Here is a 26,170-nt window from a genome sequence, read left to right on the forward strand (position 1 = left end):
ATGTACTGCAGGAACTCACCAAGACTCCCTCAGGCAGCACCTTCCAAACTCATGACCACAACCATCTAAAAGGACAAGGGTAGCAGGTACATGGGAACACTGCAACCTGGAGGATCCCCTCCAAGCCTTTTACCATCCTGACTTGGAAATATATCGCCCTTACTTCACTGACGCTGGGTCAAAATCCTGAAACTCCTTCCCTAATAGTACAATGTGTGTACCTTAACCACATGCACTGCAGCAGTTCAAGGCAGCAGCTCACCTCCACCTTCTCAAGGGCAATTAGAGATGGGCAATAAATGCTGCCCTAGCCAGCGAAGCCCACATTCCATAAAAATGTATTTAAACAAATACAGACCTCTTCTTCTGTGGAATATTCCAGCTTCCTTAGTCTGCAAGATGCAACATGTTTTTCCAGTGATGATTTCAGAAGCCTATGATCTGCATCGAACGGACAAATAACCACTGGATCAGGCTGAAAAGGTTTTTGGGAAGAAAGAGTTGTATTCAGATTTTTAAAAAAAGCAGTGCTCAAATGAAAATGTTGTTCAATATAAAACAAACATTCAGACAGACCTGTTTTCAGAGTTTCACCCAATAATTCTTCCCTTTGCCAAATGCTAAATTTAGATTTAAATTTTTTTTAAAATCTGTGGGACAATTCACATCACAGTTTGCCCTTCCACTTTGCAATAATGACTATTTATTTAATTCACAACTGGATCTATTGATGTTTTTAAAAACAACTTTTCTTTTCCTCATCTAAACTGATATTCTGGTTATAAATAGGGTTTTATTTGGACCGAAAAAGGACATTAATTTTCTGTTAATTCGTCCGATTTCAAAATCTGAACTCAGTTCCTCCTCAGTAACTGCATATCATCAGCCTGGATGGTTGGTACACTCTATTCTTTGGAGTTAAGATTTTTTTAAACTTGCATTTATATCACGCCGTTCATGACCTCAGGACATCCCAAAGAGTTTTACAACCAATTAAGTATTGTTGAAATGTACGCTGTAATGTAGGAATGCAGCAACCAATTTGTACAAAGCAAGCTTCCACAAGCAGCAATGTTGTAATGGCCAAATAGTCTGTTGGTTTTTGAGATGTTGATTCTGAGATAAATATTGTAGTAAACCCCAGTGCTATTCTTCAAAATGGTGCTGAGAGATCAATTACACCCAACCACCGTGGATATATGTGAGATTTACACTTTATAATTGGGCTAAATTAGGGTTAGACCCATCCCTTCCACCATAGAGGTTTATGCGTGTATTATATATACCTTCCCTGCCATGGAGATGTGTATTATTTCTATATACTCTCGAGAAGTAGGCTAACTACAGACTTGTCCTCCCACCATGTGTTTTGTCCCGTTCTCCCCACCCCCTACCATATGAACGTGTTTTATTTCGACATATTATAGACTGAATTCTCTAGTACCTCAGACGCGTGTTTCTCAGCTGCGTACCATTCACTGGCAGCAGGATCCTATAATCTCGCCGCTTGTCAATGGGATTTCTCATTGAAGCCACCCTATGCTGTCGGGAAACCCCCTGGCGGGGTGCGACGCCAGCGGGAAAAGAGAATCCGGGCCCACCCTCCCCTGCTACAGAATTGTGGGTTATATATAGATATATCTCTATAGTCTCCATAATTAGGCTAACTGCAGTCCCATCATCCCCATCCATAGAAATGTCTGTTTTATTATATATACTCTTTGTAAGTAAACTAATTGCATCCCCTGCCATTTCATATTATATATTTTTTTCCTCTTATGACTGGGGCTAACTGCAGACCCATTCTGCCCTGCTATAGAAAGTGTATTTATATATATATATATATATATATACACACACACCTTCTGTAACTGGGCTAACTGCAGACCCAGTCTCCCCGCTATAGAAAGTGTTTTATATATATACCTTCGGTAACTGGGCTAAATGCAGACCATTCTCCCCTTCTATAGAAAGTGTGTTTTATATATATATATATATATATATATACCAGTCTCCCCTGCTATAGAAAGTGTATATACACACCTTCAGTAACTGGGCTAACTGCAGACCCAGTGTCCCCTGCTATAGAAAGTGTTTTTATATACCCAGTCTCCCCGCTATAGAAATGCGCGTATATTTATATATATATTTATATATGTGGATATACAATTCTCCCTAAGGCCAGGCCTCAGGCAGCCTGGACCTCTCCTACCGGCTCTGGCTGTGCCCCGGACCCGGCTTGTGGCGGCAGGCCCAGGCCCTCGCTGTCTGCGCTCCAGCCCAGCTCGGTCAGGACGCCGCGGATGGAGCGGCCGCAGTCGCGCGCGAACTCGGCCAGTTGGCTCGCGCGCTCCAAACGGCTCTGCAGCCGCTTCGAATATTCGATGTTGGCCTCGACCGCCGCCGCCATCTTGGCAGCCCTTCCTCCGGCAGCCCGGCTCCGGCGCGCCGCCCCTTTGTGATCGTCCTCGTGCAACCACCGCCGCGGGAGATTGAAGCTTCAACACACCTCATGAAAGGTGCGCCCACCCCGCGGTTAATCTTATTTTTAAAGACTCCAGGTAAGGGGGGGGGAAGAGAGGGAAGGACGTGCATTTATATAGCGCCTTTCACGATCATCGGAAGCACCATTTTTTTCAATTTTCAACGAAAGAAACGCAAGCAGCCGATTTGCCCATCCGCAAGTTCCAGCGAACGAACACTCAACGACCAGCAGACAACCTGCTTTCTTGTGATGTGGATTGAGGGATGTTGAGGCCATGCAGGATACAGCATTCTGCTCTTCGTCAAAATAGTGCCCGGACCGGGGTGACCCTTCAGATCGGGGCTTGCCCAACCTTTTCACTCACATGTCCATATTCGTTCCCACAGGGGGGCCGATGAGCAAATTTCAGAAAGATACAGTTCAGCACAAAAATAAACTTAAGGGTGTGAGGCAGCCCGCTCTTGACCAGCGGCATGATCTTCGTGGTTTCCCATCGAATGCACCCCTTGTTAACTGTGTGCATGTACACAAGGGGTTAATGTGTAATCAGTAGCACCACATGATCACTAGAGGTCCGGACCAACAAGAGTATAAAGGGCAGCCACATTGGGTCTCTCTCTCTCTGGGGGTGCACGGTGATCAAAGCAACAGCACACTAGTTTAGATGGCCAGTGGAGTTACGTAACGTTACCATAGTTAGATCTTCTTAACCTTATCGCTAGTGTTAAAGTAAAGAACTCACGTAAATATTGTTGTAGTTACTCAATAAACTTTTTGTTACTACTGGAAGAGTTCGAATCTTCTTCATCGGGATTCAGAATACCTCATCACTAACCAAGGTTTGAGTAGCACATGTTACCTACCAGACAGGTAACAAAAGACGTATCTGTTGGTATGTGGTAGGTGGAGTGAGCGAGAAACTGGAGACTGGGCGTCAGGCAGACTCGCACTCACCCCTACACTCTCACTCAGTCTGGTACCCAACCACTCATCACGTCTCTCAGACCCACCCATTCACTCTCCAATCCCCACACACACACACACACTCTCCCACCCCCACTCACTCACTCACTTTCCCACCTCTGTAACAATATGTATATTGTATGGGAGATAAAGAGTTAACAATTTCATGTATAATACTTCTCACCACCAGATAGGGATCAAGGGCAGTCATATAAATATGTGACTCCTGGGATTCTGGGTAGAAGTTGTTTAGGCGTGAGATAGATCAGTTGTGTATTTGAGAGTTCTGCAGTTAGAGATGGCACAGTTTAATTTAGTAACCTTATACTTTAGGAATACATAGAAATCTTATTCAGTAGTGTTAATAAATTAGTTCTGTTAGTTAACAAAGCTTGCTGTTCTTTGTTCAACACTAAGCATCCAAAGCCATCCAGGTAAAGAAAACAGAACAATACAACCCCCACTCACTCTCCCACCCCCTCAAACACTCACTGAATCTGGACGGCTCAGTGGTTAGCACTGCTGCCTCACAGCGCCAGGGACCCAGGCTCATTTCCGGCCTTGGGTGGAGTTTACACATTTTCTCAATGTCTGCGTGGGTTTCCTCAGTGCTCTGGTTTCCTCTCAGTTCGAAGATGTTAGGTGGATTGGCCATGATAAACTTGCCCCTTAATGTTCATTGATGTGCAAGATAGGCAAGGTTACGGGGATGCGGGAATAGGGAGGGGGGGTAATCTGATCATACCCCCCACATTCATATTCCTGCACTGTCGGGATTATATGGTTCCTCTCCCACCGCCTCACACACTCACTTACTCTCCCACCCCAACACATTCACTCGCTCTCTTCCACCCCCCACACACACTCACTCTCACACACCCACACACACTCATTCTTCCACACCCTCACACACTTTACTCACCCTACACACACACACACACTCTCTCCCACCCCCACATACACTCTTTCCCACATCCACACATTCACAGTCACACGCATCCAGCCTCTCACACTTACCCATTTACCTGCTCCCACCCCCACACACTCACTCATTCACTCCCACACCTCCACATACTCACTCCCACACCCTCGCTCACTCCCACAGCCACACCAGGGCAGTGCCTCTTCCCCATGGCCCACAAACTTTGACCTCCAGGAGTCCACCAAAACTACTGTCCTCCCAGGCCCCAACTCGACCTTACTCTCCCAGGCCCCGACTCGACTGATTTCATAGAGTCATAGAGCTTTACAGCACAGAAAGAGGCCAGCCATCAAATACATATTTTTCCAGTATTCAGTCCATAGCATTGTACGCTATGATGTTTAAGTGCCCTCCTAAATGCTTCTTAAAAGTTCTGAGGGTTCCCACATCTACCATGTTTTCAGTCAGCGAGTTCTAGATTCCCACCCCTCTGGGTAAAAAAGATTTTTGTCACATCCCCTCTAAATCCCCTGCTCCATACCTGAAATCTATGCCCCCTGTTATTAACCCCTCGACTGAGCGGAAAAGATTCTGCCGATCTACCCTATCTATACCCCTCATAATTTTGTATGCCTCAATGAGGTCCCCCCTCTGGCTTTTCTACTCTAAGAAAAACAACCCCACCCTATCTTCTTATAATCTATGCCTTGGCCAATAAAGGCAAAAATCCCATATGCCTGCTTATCTACATGTCCTGCTGCCTTCAGGGATCTTTGGACATGCACCCTAAGGACCCTCTGGTCCTCTCTATTTCCTAATGTCCTACCGACCATTCATTGTATATTCCCTGACCTTGTTGGTCCTCCTAAAATGCATTAGTTCACAATTTTCAGGGTTAAATTTCATTCTGCCCATCTGACCAGCCTGTCTATATCATCCTGCATTCGAAGGCATTCCTCCTCGCAATTCACCACATTACCAATTTTTGTACAATCTGTGAATTTACTGATCATACCCCCCACATTCATATTTAGATCATCAATGTATATTACAAAAAGCAAGGGACCCAACACCGATCCCTGTGGAACACCACTGGACACAGGTTTCCAGTCACAAAAGTAATCATCAACCTCTATCTCCTGCCACTGAGTCAATTTTGGATCCAATTTGCCAAATTGTCCTTAAATTATTTTAAAATATTTTTATTAATGGCATTTTACGTATACACATGAAAATATCAGAAGACCAAACATCAACATGAACAGAAACCACAGGCCCCCAACATTCCCCGATACCAACACCTCAACCCAACCCACCTTCCTAATTTTTCCCCCTTATTCCCCGCAGCCCCCACCCTGCTGACCCCTCAATTCCCCTTGAAGAAATCAATGAATGGTTTTCACCTCCGGGTGAACCTCTCCTCTGACCTCCGCAAGGCGAACTTGATCTTCTCTAACCGGAGGAATTCTGCCAGGTCACTCATGCCTTCGGAGGCTCCAAGTCCTGCCAGCACAAGAAGATCCACCTCCAGGCTATCAGGAGGCAAACATCAATACTCCGGCCTTCCCCCACCTGGACTCCCGGATCTTCTGACAGACTGAATGTCACACCTGAGAACTCCCACCAGAACCCTCTCAAACTCAGACACGGACAGAACATTTGAACCGTAATTTAAGGTCCCCCCCCCACCCCCCCCCTCCCCCCGCACACCGCCCACACCTATCCTCTACCCCTGCAAAGAACTGGCTTATCCTCGTTCCGTCATGTGGGCCCTTTGCACCCCTTAAATTGGATGAAGCTTAACCTTTCACACGACAAAGATGTGTTCACCCTCCATAATCAGTATGACCATCAATACCGACCCCCTGGATCGGCCACAATGCCCCCACCACAATGCCACTTTCATATTAACCAACACCGCCACCCCTCTCGTTTTCATGTCCAACCCAGAGTGGAACATCTGCCCCACCCACCCTTCCTCAACCCCATCTGGTCCCCCAACTTCAGATGCGTCTCCTGCAAAAATACAATGTCCACCTTCAAACTCCTCAAGTGCACAGAAACACATGACTACTTATTCAGCCGTTGCACACTCCAAGCGACCAGCCAATCTGGGGAGGAGGGGGGGTGCTCTCTGTCCCCCTCCCCTGCCTATCAGCCATATCCCTTTTTAAGCCAGACCCCCCCGGACCACGTCACGCACTCTTCCAGGCCCACCCCAAGATGTCCGCCGCCATCTCTCCCTTCTCAACAGTTTAGGTGGTTTCCATGAACATAAGGACAAAGCCTCATTTGAAGAAGAGATCCTACAACTTAGACACGGAAGAGCTGAACTGGACATTAATGAAAATCTGAACGCCAACAACACTGTTGTTTGAATTTGGGATGTGAAAAGGCAATGTAATTTGACAAGTTACCTTAAAAAAGAACAAGCAATCAAAATGTTACTCCCTGGAATCAAATGGAAATGTTTGATTTCTGTTTTAAATATTTTATTGGGCTGCAAGATTTCTCCAGGGCTCATGATTGGGACAGGATTAAGTAATTGAGGGTAGGCGATAAAGGCAGGAAATCAAAACAGGAAATAGAATATTGGGTGCAATTCAATAGAATATTTCAATCTGGCATTAATATGAAGGGGAAAGTCTAGAAGAGGCAAGTCTAGAAGAGGCTAATAAATTGATAAACATTCTCTTGGTAATGCTTGTGTCCTTGTCTATGCTATTACTTAAGAGAACAAAATTTTGATACTCTGGACACTACTCAAGGCATCTAGACCCTACATGAAGGGATAAGCAACAACTTTGAGATTTTTTGATAAGATCACAAAAGTTTCAAGAATGTGTGGTATGATATTTGGGGCACCGTGTAAGTGTGCAGATGAGTTACATATGAAGTAACTAATAGGCAAGAAACCAGTTCAAAATAGATCCTTTCAAGGGCTTGAAACTCCTTGTCATTATGCATGGAACATCAGATTCCTGCATGTACACTACTTGGCAAACAGCATGGCAAGAAATGGTCAATGGGGCCAATAGAGTGAAACAACATAATTAAGTGAGCAAGGCACTGACACATACTCCATAGAGAAACTGACTTCAAAATAATTGGGATTGAATCAAACACAATGATACCTGTCAAAATGAGCACAATTGAAGGGACGGTATAGTCGGATAGGAACAAGTTAAGAGCCTGGTAGCAAGTAAACCTGGCGAGAAGTATCCATAAGATGGATACAGATGATTGGAGATCTAGAGAATATTTTAAGTCTATGCATGAATAATAATGAGATAAGGGGTTAAAAACTAAGATCCCACCCTGTGAAAACTGGAACCTTAAAATACCTGACCCAAGTTGAAATGACATCCACATAGGAAGCAAAGAATGAAATTAATAAATTACCGAGACTTGGCCAGTGGGTGTTCGTTCAGACATTGAGAATTTACGGTTCGGGACTATTCCCCCAACATTTATTGGTCTCCCTGTATTAATTAAATTTTCACAACTTCCACCGAGACGGACATGAAATGGCAATCACTCGGCCAGGTGGGGACAGAGAAAGGGGGTTGAGTTTACTGTGCCAGGTCTAAAGGACCCATAAGCAGGACCTGGCATATGTAAGCACTGCAGACTGCTGCCTAGAATCGACAACATGCTGGTGGTCCAACAAGTCATGCAGAGATTGCTCAAGATTATGTCAGGCGCTCCAAAGAACAGATCCGTAATGTGAGCCTAGCTGCCCAAACCCACCAGACTGAAACAATTAACCAAAGCACTTCCTCAGGTTATGCCTCTCAAAACAACCCGACATCCCGTCATCTCTAATAAGCGAGCTTCTATATTTAAAGGATTGTAACAGTATATCGGCTTGTCCCATTCCAGTGTGAAGGCTGTTCCTAAACAAAGGGACGATCAAAGGCAACTTCTGAATATGTTGCTCTGTGCTTGCTTTTATTGATTCATTCTCTTTTAATTTTTAGAAGAATCGCCGGGGGGGGGGGGGGAGGGGGGGGGGCGTGGGGGGGATATTGAAACTCAATCTAAAATATTGAAACTACTGGAAAATATACTGCGGGAATCATCAGCTTTTCAGAATCCAAACCACAAATATAACAATGTAAGAATAGCCAGTAAGCTAGATACAAGTGTAAATGCTGGTATAAAATGCTGAGATGGAGCGTCAATCGGGAGTCACAATTCAGAATTTGTAAGCCAATGGGGGAGGGAAAGGGCAGTACCAAAACGAGCATTTACAATAAAAGCTTGACCCTTTGTGTGACGAATGTGATATAAAATAGTTACTTTAGAGATACTAGTTAATGTAATGTAGAAATAAGCCACTTTGATTCTGGCAGTTAGGGACAAAGGGGTTTGAGACCGCATGGAAAAAGCAGGAAGAGGTGTGTCTATGAGAGTGATGCTGCATTGATAGGGGCCAGAGAAAGGGATTGGAAGTGAGCCAATCAGAATAGATCAAACAGGTCAGGAGGGACATAGGCTGACCTATGTCCGTCGAGTATGTGAAACTTGATACCATTTGAATTGATTTTACAGAGATCCCTTTGTCTTTTAGTTCAGTCGTTTTTCTGGAGCTTAAGAGGCTGGATGTCTCTTACGTTTCTGTAAGATGATTTAAGCTTGCAAGCTAAATAAATAACTTCTTTTTACGTGCGAATCCATCTCAACTTTTATTGAGGCCAGACTGACAGAGAAAGAAATTAGGGGATCTTCATTTGGTGCCGAAAACCGGGATTTCTCAGGGCGATCCTGATCCAACTGCGAAATTAGAATTAGACTGATTATGAACAGGAGAATGGGGAACAAAGGGCCCTCAATGTAGAACTGGAAAACGACCGCGCATTGATTGTTCCCCTCTTCTTATCGTCTGATTAGTCTGGTCACTCGCGGTTGGCACAGAAAGACCGCCTCGACGAAATCACAGGTCAGTCTGGGGATAAGCATTTTAATTGATGGGATTTCATAGAGTTAATTCGTCTGGGGTAGGCTGTACTGTTGATGTAACATTTAAGATATAAATGGTTCAACTTTATTTGTGAGTTAATTCGGCTGGGGTAGGCTGTACTGTTGATGTAACATTTAAAATATAAATGGTTCAACTTTATTTGTGAGTTAATTCGGTTGGGTTACGTTATGAGAGGTAGATGTAACATTTGAAATTGAAAAAATGGTTCACCTCTATATGTCTGTGTGTTAAAAATATAGTTGATTAAGCTAAAAAAAATTCTTTGGACTGTAGTGGCGAAAAAACGCAGTTCCAAGGACTAGTTGAGATTATGGGAAATTCCTTGGATAGCACAAATGATCCAGGCATGCCACTGCAAATATTATGTGATAAGTATCCAGACAAAGCGAAGGACTTTAGAAAATTGTCAGCACAGTTAAGAACTAAAATGGGAGATGAATGGCCACTAGGGGGAACCAAAGACCTAGAAATGGTTAAGAAAATCCAGGGACAGATATGGAAAAAAAAATCAAGGTATGAAAACTAAAGAATTAATTGGATTATGGAGGCAATATTGTCAAGAGGAAAAAGATAAGATTATGTTGTCCAGCTGGCAGGATAACGCCCTTAAAATGGGGATTTCAATTAGTGAACAGGGTAACCTAAAAACATTACAGATCTTGAAAAAGGAATGTGCATTTAAAAAAAGAGCAAATAGAGACAGGAAGGACCCGGGTCACACAAGAGGTGAACTACGTAGTTCAATGGCTGGCCTTGAATTGACAGAAGAAGAAACATTCAATAATTCGGAAAAGTCAGTAAAAATTCCGTCTGCACCCATAGTATGGTCTGCGCTCATTCCAGAACCACCAGAGTACAATAATATATACCCAGCCATTGCTCCCCAGATTTCAAATATGCCAGAAACTCAAGCCCTTTTGGGTGATAGTGTGGGTCCTGATTTACCAACTTCACAACCGAAAGAGCAAAAGGAACTTTGTCCCACAAGCCCAGTTAGCTCTAGGACAAGATCTCGGACAGCGAGAGAGGGGCTTGAAGCTCACCAGAAACAATTAAGCATATCACCTAAGTCTCCCCAAACTAAGGAGAAATCACAAGATTTGGGAACAAAGAAAGCTGAAACAACTTCGGTTGAAGAGAAAGAACTCCCCCTAGTGACAGGGAGAGACGTTGAAGTCTTGGAACAACCAGGGGAAATAGCTAGAGTGCCCCCTGGTGACATTCGGAGACAGTTACCGATTAGGAAGATGTGAAACCCCGATCCAGGGACTGCGGCAGCGAACCCCACAATAGACGTTTACTTCCCATGGACACCCAGTGAGATGATGGCTATTATGGCTACAATCCCAGATAGAAAAAAATCTCCTGCTGCCTTCGTGGATTCATTGAGAACTACCATCTCAATTTATCAAGCTGATTCAAGGGACCTCTGGGCCCTAGTCCAGCAGATTTTAACCCCAGCAGAGTACCGCAATTATCTTAACCACCTGAATTATGCTAGTCATGCCGCACTCCAGCAGGCCTATGCGTTAGACGACGATAGAAGGACACAGATCTTGAATGCGTTGAATAGCACATTTCAAAGGCCCATAAATCTTTCTGTTATCTTAGACCTAAAACCTAAGAAGACTGAAGAGCCAGAGGAATTTCTGGAGCGTTTTAATGAAATCTACCGGGGGCAGTCAGGCGATTTGCTGTATCAAAATGGTCAGAATTCCCCTCAATACTGTGCTATGTTAATGCATTGCCTACCACCTTCTGTGGTTACTGCTGTGAAATGTAATAACATGAATTGGACAGAGAACGACCCTTCCCAGATGGCAAGGGCAGTCAGATTTTACTGGAAGGAGGGTGTAGGCCAAGAAGGAGGCTCAGTTACAAAGGTTAAGACTGAGTATGTAATGAAAAAGGATGATCTGCGACCCCAACAAGCGGCAGAAATGGTAGTTTACCAGCAGGAGCCCCAATATAGTGACTTTGGGTGGGTGGATCAGCGAAGAGGAGGATACCAAACCCACCCAAAGGGACCCTCACCCCATTTTTATGGCCCACCGAACGAATCAACAGCTCTACAACCGCAGCCCCCTCTGAGGGGCCATTGGTCTACTGGAAGACGAGGCCAGGGCAGAAATAGAGGGAGCAATGCATGTTTTAATTGCGGCCGTGTAGATCACTGGCAACAGGAATGCCCCTTTAAAAGACAGACAGTAGAAGGAGATTATTCGACCCAAAGGAGAGGGTACACACCAAGGGGAGGACAGATGAGATACACTGACTTCTCCCAGGAAAACCCTTTCCCAACACAGGATTGACTAGCTAATTTAGCCATAAGGACTCTCCAATCCGACAGGGAACCTATTATCTCTCTGCAGATAGGAGATCAACATCACTCATTTGTAATCGACACAGGGGCAGCTATGTCTTCTGTGCAATCAACACTTAAATTACCAATATCCGACCACACGCAGCAATTATCAGGGTTCCAAGGACAGGTGTGTGAGTATCCTATTTCTGAACCTGTGACAGTCACTTACGAGAATACGTCTGCAGAACATCAGTTTGTAGTGACTACTGGATTGGACTGTAACTTGTTGGCCCGGGATTTACTGTGGATCTTCCAGCTACAGCTAGAATGCGGAGATGAGGGGGTAACGGTTACATCATGGAGGATGAGACAACAGTGCTATATTTCTATCACCCCCCAGTGGTGGACGTTAGACGATGAACAGTCACTGCATCACGTTACCCTGGCCTATGACAGAACTGGACGAAACAGGGAGTTGGAGGACAAATACCGGCCATTACTTGAGACCGAATGGCCAGTCAAGGTTACAGCCACAGTCATGGGAAAAGAAGGTACAGCCGATTTTGTTACAATATCACCACATTTATGGCCACAGTCAGCTTCGGTAAGCCCTCATATTACACGTCAGGTCCATGACCAGTATCATGCCAGGGATATGGGGCGAATGGTCAGGAGGGTAGTGGATCATTCAGATCCAACAGACTACGCACTTCAAGCCATGCCAGACGGCACTACCATAAAATATTTTGAGGTCCCTGAAACGATTAACACTCGACTGCAGCATCACAGGGGACATGATGTGTTGGAATATGTCAATCCACAGGTCTGGGCGGAATACCCATCACAAGTGGGAAAGACAAATGTTACACCTATCAAGGTAATGATTAAGGATCATGCAAAGCTACCTTCCATTCGGCAATACCCCCTGAAATCTCAAGCTGCTCCATCAATAGATAAATTAATTCAAGAACTGTTGAAACAGGGTATTTTGGTCCCTTGCCAATCAGAATGCAATACCCCAATACTTGCTGTGCCTAAACCAGCCAAACCAGACCAGTACCGATTAGTACAGGATTTACGTTCAATTAATGCCATCGCACAGCCGTTACATGCTCTCGTCCCTAACCCTGCCCACATACTGGCTCAAATTCCAGCTCAAGCCCGGGTCTTCGCCGTAATTGACCTTCAGCATGCCTTCTTTGCCCTCCCACTTGCGACTGAAAGTCAATATTTGTTTGCCTTCACTTACAATGGACAGCAGTATACCTGGACCCGACTGCCACAGGGGTTCGTCAATTCACCTACACTCTTCTCCAGATGTCTGCAGACCCAACTCCAGGCCTTGACATTGGAGCATGGTTCCACTCTAGTGCAGTATGTAGATGACATATTGGTGGCAAGTCCTGACGAGCCCAGTAATAGGGATGATGTGATCCAATTATTGAACCACCTATCCTCGTTGGGTTATGTTGTTTCACAAGCAAAGGTCTTGGTGGCTCAGAGAAAAGTTAAGTTCTTAGGAGTTTTACTTACAGCCACAGAAAGAAGTCTCAAACCCAGTAGGATTGAACCAATATGCCAATTCCCCGCCCCTACAATAGCCAAGGAGGTTCGTCATTGGCTGGGTATGGTGAATTATTGTCGGCAGTGGATACCAAACATCGCTGTCTATACAAAGCTGCTGACACCTTACACGAGTAAAGAGGGAAACTTTACTCTCACCACCGAGGCACTCGAGGCCTTCCGTTGCCTGAAGCAGGCCTTGCTACAAGCACCGGCCCTTGGTAGGCCCCTATACGACCGACCATTCCAGATATACTGTACTGTTCTGGAAGGATGTTCAACAGCGGTACTCACCCAGCAACATGGGGACAAACACCGGCCCGTAGCATATTACTCTTCCAAACTCGACCCAGTGGCGTTGGGCCACCCTGTTTGCACCCAGATCTTGGCAGCGATATACAATAGTTTGCAGGCTGCTGCCAACATCACTCTCCAACAGGATATTACGGTGTATAGCTCCCACTCGGTAATCGCACTATTGGGGCAACTGCAGACTCAGCATCTTACCGCAGCTCGTCAGAATAGGTATGAGATATACCTTTTGAACAATCCACGTCTGACATTTAAATATTGTACCACTATCAATCCAGCCTGTTTTCTTAGCGGTCCCTCTGTCCATGAGGATGCGCCTGGTCACGACTGTTTAGCCTTGATTCAGGAAACTACAACAATAAGGGACGATCTGAGTGATATTCCGTTAGAACAACCTGACATGATTATGTATGCTGATGGCAGTGCATTAGTAAGCCCCACTGGCCGGAGACTGTCCGGTTATGCAATCATAGATCAGGATGGTCTGATTTTAGAAGCGGCAGCTTTCCAGACCCCTTACTCAGCACAACAAGCCAAACTTTTTGCCCTCACCCGTGCATGTATACTTGGGGGAGATCGCCGGGTAAATATCTACACTGACTCCCGATATGCTTTCGGGGTAGTTCATGACTTCGGACAACTCTGGAAGAATAGGGGATTCCTTACCTCGGCAGGCACAGAAATATCCAACCGGGGTTTAGTTAATGACCTACTGCAGGCCCTCCTTCTGCCAGCGCAGATTTCCGTTATTAAATGCGCTGCCCACACGAATGGTACAACCCCAGTTGACGTTGGTAATGAACGAGCAGATCGTGCAGCGCGCACAGCTGCACAAATTCAGCAAGTGATGGTGCCTAAAATGTTAAGTCAGACTAAACGATCTACTATAAATATGTCTGCTTCTGACAAGTCAATGCCAACCATCCAAGACGTTACAGGAGGACGCTCCTGAGAATGATAAACAAATGTGGAAACGGTTAGGTTGTACATATGATTCTGTTTCCTCTTTATGGACCACGCCTGCACATCAGACTTGTATATCTGATGTGCTGGCTTTATGGGTCATTGAATGTGTACACTTTGCAACTCATTGTGGGGCTCGAGGGACTAGTGATTTGTTGCTGGACACTTGGTGGCACCCTAAAATGCAGGGGTTGGCCCAAAGTATCAGTAATCGGTGTTTGATTTGTCAGCAATATAACACCGGAAAAGGTATCCCTTGTGGGAAGGGGCAAACCCCGTTGCCCAGTGGTCCCTTTGAGACGCTCCAAATGGATTACATTGAGTTGGAAAGGTGTCAATGTTACAAATATGTTTTGGTCATTGTGGATGTGTTCAGCAGATGGGTCGAGGCGTATCCGACTATCGATAATAAAGCTGCTACTGTGGTTAAAGTCTTGATGAGGGAAATCATTCCCCGGTACGGTATACCAGCTCAGTTAAGTTCTGATAATGGGCCTCATTTTATTGGACAAATTAACAAGGAGTTTTGCTCCCAGTTGGGCATACGCCAGCAGTTACACTGTGCTTACAGACCGCAGGCGGCCGGGTTGGTTGAGAGACACAATCAGACCCTCAAAACTAAATTGGCTAAATTAAGAGCAGACACGGGACTGACATGGCTTAAGTTGCTCCCCGTTGCCCTCTTCCAGCTGCGGGTTACACCTGCGGGACCAGCCCGGCTCTCTCCCGCCGAGATTCTTTATGGCAGGCCTCTTAGAACTCCTTGGAGCCTGCAGGTTCCCAGACGGGTTCAGTTTCATCAGATGACTGAAGAAATGACCACCTATGTTCTAGCCCTTACGCAAGTGCTCAAGGAACTCCATGGCCAAGTCCGCGCGGCTCACCAGCCATTGCCCCCAGTACCTAGCTCACTTTCAGCCCAGCCCGGTAGTTATGTCATGGTCAAAAATTGGACTAGGAAGGGGTCGGAGCCGCGATGGGACGGGCCCTTCCAAGTTCTCCTTACCACCCCTACAGCAGTTAAAGTGGAGGGGCGAAGTGCTTGGGTCCACCTACATCACTGTAAATTGACTCCATCTCCACTACTGTAAAAGGTCGGATACTAACCTGCCTCCCTTCTCCAGTGCTATTTTACAGGTGTGGAGCATGATGGAGTGGCTACGCATCGTCTGTCTGATATTTGGCCTCACTTCGCTTGGCGTGTTATTGGCGATGGACATGGAAAAGGGGAATATTATGTATCTGTGTAGCCCCAACCAATCTACAAGGATACATCACCTATGCAAAGGTGATGTTCTTCGCTGCCCCCATATACGAGGACATGGTATCGACTCATGGAAGGTCATCAAAGTTAAGGAGAATGCAGGAGTCATGAAGCAGCTGCACCGGTCCCGGCGATGGGAAGGGAACATTATATGGACATTGCCTTGTTTTTGGAATACATGTAAATTTGATTTTGGATGTGTTAAAAGTGGTACAATAAAGGTAACATCAGGCTGTCAGAAGAGTGTAGGAAGAGGCTATGAGAAAGAGAAAGGGACTAGAGAGAGGACGGGGCGTATGAGAAGGGAAGTACAGCTAGAACGTAGGTTACCGGGAGATACACTTAAGTTAATTAAAGGCCAAACTGAGGAAAACCCGGGTAGTATGAATCTCTTCTACCAGATTTACCACCGTCTGTATGGCCAGGGACGGGTTGTCTGCTACCCAAGCCCCGCAGCGGTGTCTAGGTTATTTTCTGTTTCACCGCTTTGGGGCACTCCCCAAACGGTGGTTCATTGTCAGCATTCCGAGCCATTGCCCGAGCAAGTCACTCTTCCTTACGATCCGGATTCAGCACCACCGGCTATTTGCCTTCCCCTTCCTCAGGATAATTCCCATTCACAGTACGATAGGCTGCGACGGTGGAGGGCGTACATACCTAGCCACTTCACTCCCAATAGGGATTCCCGGTCGTACGAGAATTGCTTCAGCAGTGAAGGATATGGCTGTTTGCTGGTAGAGGTGGACACAAATATAACATGTCTGTTTCCCACCTGTACTGACAGGAGGTGCCATATCACCCAGGCGTCTGGCCAATGCGTTTGTTACAACACCACTTGCGTTCCATTGAACGCCGGCCTCCAGCTCCTCTGTGGCTGGGCGAATGTCTCTCATATCACTGTTGGGACTAGGGCTTTCCGCATTGCTGGGCGGCCCGAATGGGCATTTCAAAGTTGGATAAACTGGGCTACTGGGAGGTCCTTACGCAACCGATATGCTGATTGTGATGCTAGTCTCCACACGGAACAAGGATACTACTTTTTATTTAATGGTACGGCGACCAACGTTTTGTCACCCCCATTTCCCCGCCGAATTGCTATAGGGACTCTAGTCCCTACCACAGTCCCCTGCCCTTCGGCGTGGAACCTGCATAATCAGTTAGCACGCCGGGCAGTCTCTGCTGAATTTTGCGAGAACTGGAAAAAACCTCAGGTTCTTGCACCCAACCGGGGCCACTCAGCCGGGTGGGGCATTCTGAGCGTATTGACACTGGGAGGTTCCTTGGCTGTCAGTGATCGGAATTATTTTATTTGCGGCCTTACCATCTTGGGAAATGAAACCTTGGGAGCCCTCGGGGCAATAACTAAGGAGTTGTCTCAGCTACGGTTGTTTGCAATGCAGAACCGGTATGCTCTTGACTATCTTCTGGCCCGTGAGGGTGGGGTATGCGCCATAGTACAGGGCAAGTGTATCATGGGAGTTCAGGACTTGACTGCTAACATCACTAAATTTATGGATCGCATACGGGATCACTTGGACGGGATGCAGGATCCTGGCTCTTGGGGTAACTGGGGATTTGGAGGATGGAAGGACTGGTTGATAAATATGGCCATGTATCTAGTGGTAGCTATCGGCTGCATCTTTGTGGGCCTGGCCATCCTTAAATGTGTGATGGGTAGAATGCGGGGTGCACTGGATCAGATCACCGCCCCAATCACCGAAAAAAAAATTTTAACTGTTAAAATCCATGAGGGTGAGGCAGATGAAGGGGGGCTAAGACAGGAATTGGAAATGCAGCGACGGATCTTTTTAGATGAGGAACCGTAGCTATGGATTGGATAGTTCGGTTATCATGGAATGATAAAAGGAGGGAATGACGAATGTGATATAAAATAGTTACTTTAGAGATACTAGTTAATGTAATGTAGAAATAAGCCACTTTGATTCTGGCAGTTAGGGACAAAGGGGTTTGAGACCGCATTGAAAAAGCAGGAAGAGGTGTGTCTATGAGAGTGATGCTGCATTGATAGGGGCCAGAGAAAGGGATTGGAAGTGAGCCAATCAGAATAGATCAAACAGGTCAGGAGGGACATAGGCTGACCTATGTCCGTCGAGTATGTGAAACTTGATACCATTTGAATTGATTTTACAGAGATCCCTTTGTCTTTTAGTTCAGTCGTTTTTCTGGAGCTTAAGAGGCTGGATGTCTCTTACGTTTCTGTAAGATGATTTAAGCTTGCAAGCTAAATAAATAACTTCTTTTTACGTGCGAATCCATCTCAACTTTTATTGAGGCCAGACTGACAGAGAAAGAAATTTGGGGATCTACATGTGCATGTGGCCCTCTCTCTCTCTGTGTTCTCCTTTCTTTTGTTTCTCTTTCTTTTGCCCCTCTGGGCTTTTTGTTTCTCTTTTATATATTTGAATTTGTACTAACTAGGTTTTGCAATAAACTCAATCTCAACCTACCACTGGAGCCAGACATTTTTAAAAATATAAATTTAGAGTACCCAATTATTTTTCTTTCCAATCAAGGGGCAATTTAGCGTGGCCAATCCTCCTAACCTGCACATCTTTGGGTTGTGGGGGTGAAACTCACGCAGACACAAGAGATAATGTGCAAACTCCACACGGACAGTGACCCAGGGGATAATGCGCAAACCCCACAAGGACAGTGACCCAGGGCCATGATTCAAACCTGGGTCCTCAGTGCCGTAGGCAGCAGTGCTAACCACTGCGCCACCCACAGACCACGACTCGTATTAGAATATAGGAGATCCTACAATTTGGCGCTCCTTTGTCCTTCTCCATAGTGAACACTGATGCAAAATAATTCAATACCTTAAATACTAATTTGACAGCCTTCGCACTGGAATGGGGCAAGCCAATATCCTGTTACAGTCCTTTAAATATAGGAAGACCGCTTATTAGGCAAGAGGGGATGTCGGGTTGTTTTGAGAGGCATACCCTTAGGAGCTGCTTCGGTTAATTGTTTCAGTCTGGTGGACTTGGGCAGCTAGGTTCACCTGTAATAGTCCCTTACGGATCTGTTCTTTGGAGCGTCTGACATAATCTTGAACAATCTCTGCATGGCTTGTCCTTTCGGCTCCACACAGAAGTTGCCAGTTTTGTCCCTAACGCACACTGGTTAACCTCTTATCCTTAATATACTTTAGAACACCTTGGGATTTTCCTTTATTTCGTGTGTCAGTTTTTTCATGCCCCCTATTCACTCCTAATTTCTTTCTTAACTACCTCCCTGCAATTTCTATACCGCTTCAGTGCATCCACCATTTTGAGCTCCCTGAATCTGCCATAAACCTTCTAACTAGCTTAGATTTTACCGAGTTATGGTCACTATAACCAAAATGGTCACCCTGACACCTCTAACCACCTGCCCGGCTTCATTCCCTGAAATTAGGTCAAGAAGCACTCCCTCTCTTGTAGGACCTTCTTCCTGCTGACTCAAAAGCTCTCTTGGATGAACTTTAAGAATTCTTAGCACTGATGCCTCACAGCGCCGGGGTCGTGGGTTTAATTCCGGCTTTAGGTGACTGTGTTGAGTTTGCACTTTCTCCCCGTGCCTGCATGGGTTTCCTCCCATAGTCCAAAGATGTGCAGGTTAGGTGGATTGGCCATGATAAATTGCCCCTTAGTGTCAAAAATGTTACGTGGGGTTATGAGGTAGGGTGCTCTTTCAGAGAATCGATGCAGACCTGATGGGCCAAATGGCCTCCTGCATTGTGGTGATTCTCGATTACCCTATTATTTTTACACTTCTCTGAGGTTTGTCTACATATCTGCTCTTCTATCTCTCCCAGACTCTTTGGTGGCCTATAAGACATTCCCAGTCATGTGGTTGCCCCCTTTTTGTTTTTTAAATTCTACCCACATGGGCTGAATTGAGAAGCCTGCAAGGAATGTCTAGGAATTCCCACATGCTGCAGGCTGTGCAAAACACGGGACTGAACTCCTTAGTCATATGTTTAGCTTAAAAAACTCTTACCTCCAAATTATTTTACAAAAAGCTGGAACTCCTTATCTTTCCTTAATGTAGTTGAAAACAACTTACCCCCCCCACCTATCAATCAGCTTTCTCCCTTGTAGTCTCCACTCCTGCAGCAGGGAAAGACCACCCTAGCAAAAGAGAACCTCTTTGCCCTCTGCACTAAATTCCCACTGCGCTTCAAATACACACACTCACTCTAGCCGTGTTTCACTCAGGCGGTGCTCTGTCCCAATTGCTCGTGCGTAAATCTTACTGATCGTGCACATCCAACAGTCCCTTTCTTAAATAGAGCTGAGGTGAACGGAGATGAGTCACACACTAGTTAAGCTTCAACAGTAATCAACACCTATTGAGGCCCTATTCAGGCTTCAGGTGATTGACAGTTACCTGGCACTCAGTCAGCTGAGTCAACTACCTTATTAGCCTTTTAACTAGACTATGGAACTTTAAAAACTTTTAAAAAGTAGACACATGTTCAATTCCTACTGTGCTCCAAATACACACACACACACACTCTGGCTGAGAGAACCAACTGCAATATTTTCAAGTTTGCTGATGACATTTAACTTGGTGGGAATATAAGTGGCGAGGAGGGTGTTAAGAGGCTTCAAGGCGATTTAGACAAGTTGAGTGACTGGGAAAATACTTGGCTGATGCCAAATGATGAGGTAAGTGTGAAGTTAGGAAAATCAGAATGGCAGAGTATTATTCAATCAGTGATAGATTGGGAAAAGTTGATGTATAAAAGGAACCTGGGTGCCCTTGTACGCCAATCACTGAAAGCAAGAATGCAGGTGCAGCAAGCAGTTAAGAAGGTAAATGGTATGTTGACCTTCGTGCAAATGTTCTTGAGTGCAAGAGTAAGGATGTCTTACTGCAGCTGCAGAGCCTTGGTAAGACCACACCCTGAGTATTGTGTGCAGTCTTGGTCTCCTCACCTGCCATTGAGGGAGTGCAGTGAAGGTTCACCAGACTAATTCCTGGAATGGAAGGAGTGTCGTTTGAGGAGAGATTGTGTTGATTGGGCCAGGGATGCAATTTATTGGCCAGGCATCACCCAAGACATTGCAGGCATGGGCGACAACTGTGACACTTCAGAAATTCCACTAAGCAAAACATGGAGCTGATGCACATGGGTGAAATCATCACAAGTCCATGGCACAAGGTGGGCATGGATCTTTTTCATTTCAATGGAAAATACTACCTTTTGGTTATTGACTATTTCTCGAATTACACGGAAGAAACACAGTTGGCGAATTCAAGCTAAAGAGATTTATTAACAAACGTGTGGAAAGGTAACTAACGAACTATAATACAGAAGATGATGATTCAATGAATTTGGTGAAATCTTCTGGAGCTACTTAAAGTGCAACTATCCTCTTGTGCGTCCTGGGGTGGTGTTTGTGCAGTGTGTCCAGGAAGCTTTTCTAACACAGAATGTAGATTGTCTGACCAGAGGAGGGGCAATATTGGATTTAGTACTGGGTAATGAACCAGGGCAAGTGATAGATTTGTTAGTGGGGGAGCATTTTGGAGATAGTGACCACAATTCTGTGACTTTCACTTTAGTAATGGAGAGGGATAGGTACGTGCAACAGGGCAAGGTTTACAATTGGGGGAAGGGTAAATACGATGTTGTCAGACAAGAATTGAAGTGCATAAGTTGGGAACATAGGCTGGCAGGGAAGGACACAAGTGAAATGTGGAACTTGTTCAAGGAACAGGTGCTACGTGTCCTTGATATGTATGTCCCTGTCAGGCAGGGAAGAGATGGTCGAGTGAGGGAACCATGGTTGACAAGAGAGGTTGAATGTCTTGTTAAGAGGAAAAAGGAGACTTATGTAAGGCTGAGGAAACAAGGTTCAGACAGGGCATTGGAGGGATACAAGATAGCCAGGAGGGAACTGAAGAAAGGGATTAGGAGAGCTAAGAGAGGGCATGAACAATCTTTGGCAGGTAGGATCAAGGAAAACCCCAAGGCCTTTTACACATCTGTGAGAAATATGAGAATGACTAGAGCGAGGGTAGGTCCGATCAAGGACAGTAGCGGGAGATTGTGTATTGAGTCTGAAGAGATAGGAGAGGTCTTGAACGAGTACTTTTCTTCTGTATTTACAAATGAGAGGGGCGATATTGTTGGAGAGGACAGTGTGAAACAGATTGGTAAGCTCGAGGAAATACTTGTTAGGAAGGAAGATGTGTTGGGCATTTTGAAAAACTTGAGGATAGACAAGTCCCCCGGGCCTGACGGGATATATCCAAGGATTCTATGGGAAGCAAGAGATGAAATTGCAGAGCCGTTGGCAATGATCTTTTCGTCCTCACTGTCAACAGGGGTGGTACCAGGGGATTGGAGAGTGGCGAATGTCGTGCCCCTGTTCAAAAAAGGGACTAGGGATAACCCTGGGAATTACAGGCCAGTTAGTCTTACTTCGGTGGTAGGCAAAGTAATGGAAAGGGTACTGAAGGACAGGATTTCTGAGCATCTGGAAAGACATTGCTTGATTAGGGATAGTCAGCACGGATTTGTGAGGGGTAGGTCTTGCCTTACAAGTCTTATTGAATTCTTTGAGGAGGTGACCAAGCATGTGGATGATGGTAAAGCAGTGGATGTAGTGTACATGGATTTTAGTAAGGCATTTGATAAGGTTCCCCATGGTAGGTTTATGCAGAAAGTAAGGAGGCATGGGATAGTGGGAAATTTGGCCAGTTGGATAACGAACTGGCTAACCGATAGAAGTCAGAGAGTGGTGGTGGATGGTAAATATTCAGCCTGGATCCCAGTTACCAGTAGCGTACCGCAGTTTCCATCAGTTCTGGGTCCTCTGCTGTTTGTGATTTTCATTAATGACTTGGATGAGGGAGTTGAAGGGTGGGTCAGTAAATTTGCAGACAATACGAAGATTGGTGGAGTTGTGGATAGTGAGGAGGGCTGTTGTCGGCTGCAAAGAGACATAGATAGGATGCAGAGCTGGGCTGAGAAGTGGCAGATGGAGTTTAACCCTGAAAAGTGTGAGGTTGTCCATTTTGGAAGGACAAATATGAATGCGGAATACAGGGTTAACGGTAGAGTTCTTGGCAATGTGGAGGAGCAGAGAGATCTTGGGGTCTATGTTCATACATCTTTGAAAGTTGCCACTCAAGTGGATAGAGCTGTGAAGAAGGCCTATGGTGTGCTCGCGTTCATTAACAGAGGGATTGAATTTAAGAGCCGTGAGGTGATGATGCAGCTGTACAAAACTTTGGTAAGGCCACATTTGGAGTACTGTGTACAGTTCTGGTCGTCTCATTTTAGGAAGGATGTGGAAGCTTTGGAAAAGGTGCAAAGAAGATTTACCAGGATGTTGCCTGGAATGGAGAGTAGGTCTTACGAGGAAAGGTTGAGGGTGCTAGGCCTTTTCTCATTAGAACGGAGAAGGATGAGGGGCGACTTGATAGAGGTTTATAAGATGATCAGGGGAATAGATAGAGTAGACAGTCAGAGACTTTTTCCCCGGGTGGAACAAACCATTACAAGGGGACATGAATTTAAGGTGAAAGGTGGAAGATATAGGAGGGATATCAGAGGTAGGTTCTTTACCCAGAGAGTAGTGGGGGCATGGAATGCACTGCCTGTGGAAGTAGTTGAGTCGGAAACATTAGGGACCTTCAAGCAGCTATTGGATAGGTACATGGATTACGGTAAAATGATATAGTGTAGATTTATTTGTTCTTAAGGGCAGCACGGTAGCATTGTGGATAGCACAATGCTTCACAGCTCCAGGGTCCCAGGTTCGATTTCGGCTTGGGTCACTGTCTGTGCGTAGTCTGCACGTCCTCCCCGTGTCTGCGTGGGTTTCTTCCGGGTGCTCCGGTTTCCTCCCACAGTCCAAAGATGTGCAGGTTAGGTGAATTGGCCAATGATAAATTGCCCTTAATGTCCAAAATTGCCCTTGGTGTTGGGTGGAGGTGTTGAGTTTGGGTAGGGTGCTCTTTCCAGGAGCCGGTGCAGACTCAAAGGGCCGAATGGCCTCCTTCTGCACTGTAAATTCAATGGTAATCTATGATTAATCTAGGACAAAGGTTCGGCACAACATCGTGGGCCGAAGGGCCTGTTCTGTGCTGTATTTTCTATGTTCTATGTTCTATGCTCAAGACTGATCGGATTCTAGACCACTTTTTTTGAGGCCCTTAATGTCCAAAATTGCCCTTGGTGTTGGGTGGAGGTGTTGAGTTTGGGTAGGGTGCTCTTTCCAGGAGCCGGTGCAGACTCAAAGGGCCGAATGGCCTCCTTCTGCACTGTAAATTCAATGATAATCTATGATTAATCTAGGACAAAGGTTCGGCACAACATCGTGGGCCGAAGGGCCTGTTCTGTGCTGTATTTTCTATGTTCTATGTTCTATGCTCAAGACTGATCGGATTCTAGACCACTTTTTTTGAGGCCATGCCCAAGGTTGTAGGTGTTAGGATGCAACCATGCCCATTAGCGGCAGTCTTCGGGGTGTCAGAACAGCCAGAACGCTTTGAGGGGCAAGGGGCCGCTCCCTGGCCTTCACCTCCCTGATAGTTCACCTGGAGATCGGCAGCACTGCCCAAGGCATCAGACTGTTTGAATTCCTGAGGCTAGAAAGATTAAATTTGGCATCAGCATGTCAGATGAAGGGTTCCACTCCAGACCTGATCGTGACCAGCAACTGAGGGGGGAAGGGGGGGGTGGGGTGAGAGAGACTGAGGGGGCTAGTATCCACACTACTACAAAAAATACATTTTTGCACTACACCCATTGCACGGGTGTTTACAAGCTGCATCACTGCGACATTGTCCTGCAACTTGTTGAATGAAAATATTTATTTTTTAAAAAGGGCTTCAAAAAGACAAGCTAGTCGAATTGGCAAGTGAATTGAAAATAGAGGGTTCAGCTAAACCTAGGAAGATAGAGATAACTGAAGCAATTGCTTAACGTTTAAATTTGAAAGAGATGTTAGAAACACACGAGAGCTCTCGGAGCAGCAAAGACATTTTCTGGTGGAGAAACGGAGCTGGAGAGAATTTGGTTGCAGTTTGAGCATAAGAGGGAATTAAAAAGAATAGAAAAAGAAATGGAGGTGGAAATTGGGATGAGGTTGGAATTGGAGAGAGAGGGAAAAGCAAAAGAGAGAGTTCCAGCTCAAAGCCCTCAAAATTAGAGGGGAGCTTTCAGGAACTAGAGGGGAGCTTAATTTTAGAACAGAACCCAGTGGAGAAAGGTTTAAATGTATACAGGCCCTCCCAAAATTGGAAGAGGAGGAGGTAGAAACCTTTTTTAGGACTTTTGAGAAAATAGTAACCCAAATGGAGTGGCTAAAAGAAAAGCAGCCATTACCCATACAAAGTAAATTGATGGGGTGGGCACAGGAGGTTTATGCTTCCCTGTGAGAGGGGGTGTCTAAGAATTATGACAAAATAAAAAAGACTATTCGGAGTGCATGTGAATCAGTTCCCGAAGCATGAGGTAGAAGTTTTGGAATTTGAGGAGACAGCTGGGACCGGTGTTTGCCGAAATCAAAAAGGTTAAGCAGAACAATTTTGATAGATGGATACGAGCATTGGGAGCTGCAACTACCCATGAGGCTCTGAAAGAGGTATTTAAGAGGAATTTAAGCGTTCCCCACCTTCTAAGATAAGAACCCATGTTGAAGACCTGAGGGTGAAGACTGCTAGACAAGCAACAATTATGGCTGATGATTTTGAGCTAATCCATAAATTTAAACATTGGTTTCATCACCCTGTAATTTTGAAAAGGATTGGAAGTGGGAGAGTGAAAGGAAGGCAGGTAGCCAAGGTGAAGAATGGATAGCTGGGAATGCTCCAAGTACTCCTCCTCAGACCAGGAAGGAAGGTACTGAGGGTAAAGGTGAGACTCAAAAGCCTAGGTGCTACTATTGTAATAAGGTGGGACACGTTCCTTCAGCATGCTGGAAGTAGCGAGGAAAGCCCAAGGTACATACTGGAGTTCATAACGAGAATTCTGAAAAGGAAACAAAAATGGAGAATACTACAGGGCAGACTGTAGCTTTAATGGGACTAAGGGGACCAGAGGTAAACACTGCTGTACGAGCAGGTGTGATGAATGAAGTAGAGGAGAGATATGTAGGGGTTTTGTTTGAAGAAGCAGATCACCCCATTTGCATCACCGGATGCAGCCAAATTCATAACTATTCTAAAAGGACAGGTGTTACTCAAAGTCTCTTTCTGGAGAACAATTTGGTTTTCCCTCTAGAGAGTTCAATTAATGCAAAGGTATTAGTGAATGGGATAGGTGGGGATTATACCCAATTCCATTGTACAAAGTACAATTGGAATTTGATTTAGTGTCAGATCCAGTAGTGGATGCATTGGTGGTCATCTTCCAGGATACTATAGACTCTGAAACGGTCCCT

At 45.4% G+C, this 26,170-nt stretch overlaps 1 protein-coding gene and 1 long non-coding RNA gene across 3 annotated transcripts in view; one reads left to right on the forward strand and one right to left on the reverse strand.

Annotated features, from left to right (window-relative positions):
- snrnp48 (small nuclear ribonucleoprotein 48 (U11/U12)) overlaps window positions 1-2,984 on the reverse strand; it is an 18,503-nt gene extending 15,519 nt beyond the window's left edge. The window contains exons 1-2 of one of the 2 annotated variants that reach the window (XM_072467011.1): window positions 2,850-2,984; window positions 359-475 (exon numbers count right to left, since the gene is read on the reverse strand). In XM_072467011.1, the coding sequence (XP_072323112.1) occupies window positions 359-475; window positions 2,850-2,960 (228 nt within the window). In that variant the 5' untranslated portion in view covers window positions 2,961-2,984. Of the gene's footprint in view, window positions 1-358; window positions 476-2,212; window positions 2,411-2,849 lie in introns of those variants that run through there. The other variant, XM_072467010.1, reaches the window with a different exon arrangement.
- Window positions 2,385-18,033, forward strand: LOC140385157 (uncharacterized). Its single transcript, XR_011933300.1, has 2 exons — window positions 2,385-2,519; window positions 15,622-18,033. It is a non-coding gene; the product is annotated as an uncharacterized lncRNA (long non-coding RNA).
- Window positions 18,034-26,170: the final 8,137 nt, after the last annotated feature.

The sequence above is a fragment of the Scyliorhinus torazame genome, chromosome 11 (genome assembly GCF_047496885.1).
Source record: "Scyliorhinus torazame isolate Kashiwa2021f chromosome 11, sScyTor2.1, whole genome shotgun sequence".
NCBI classification, from domain to species: Eukaryota; Metazoa; Chordata; class Chondrichthyes; order Carcharhiniformes; family Scyliorhinidae; genus Scyliorhinus; species Scyliorhinus torazame.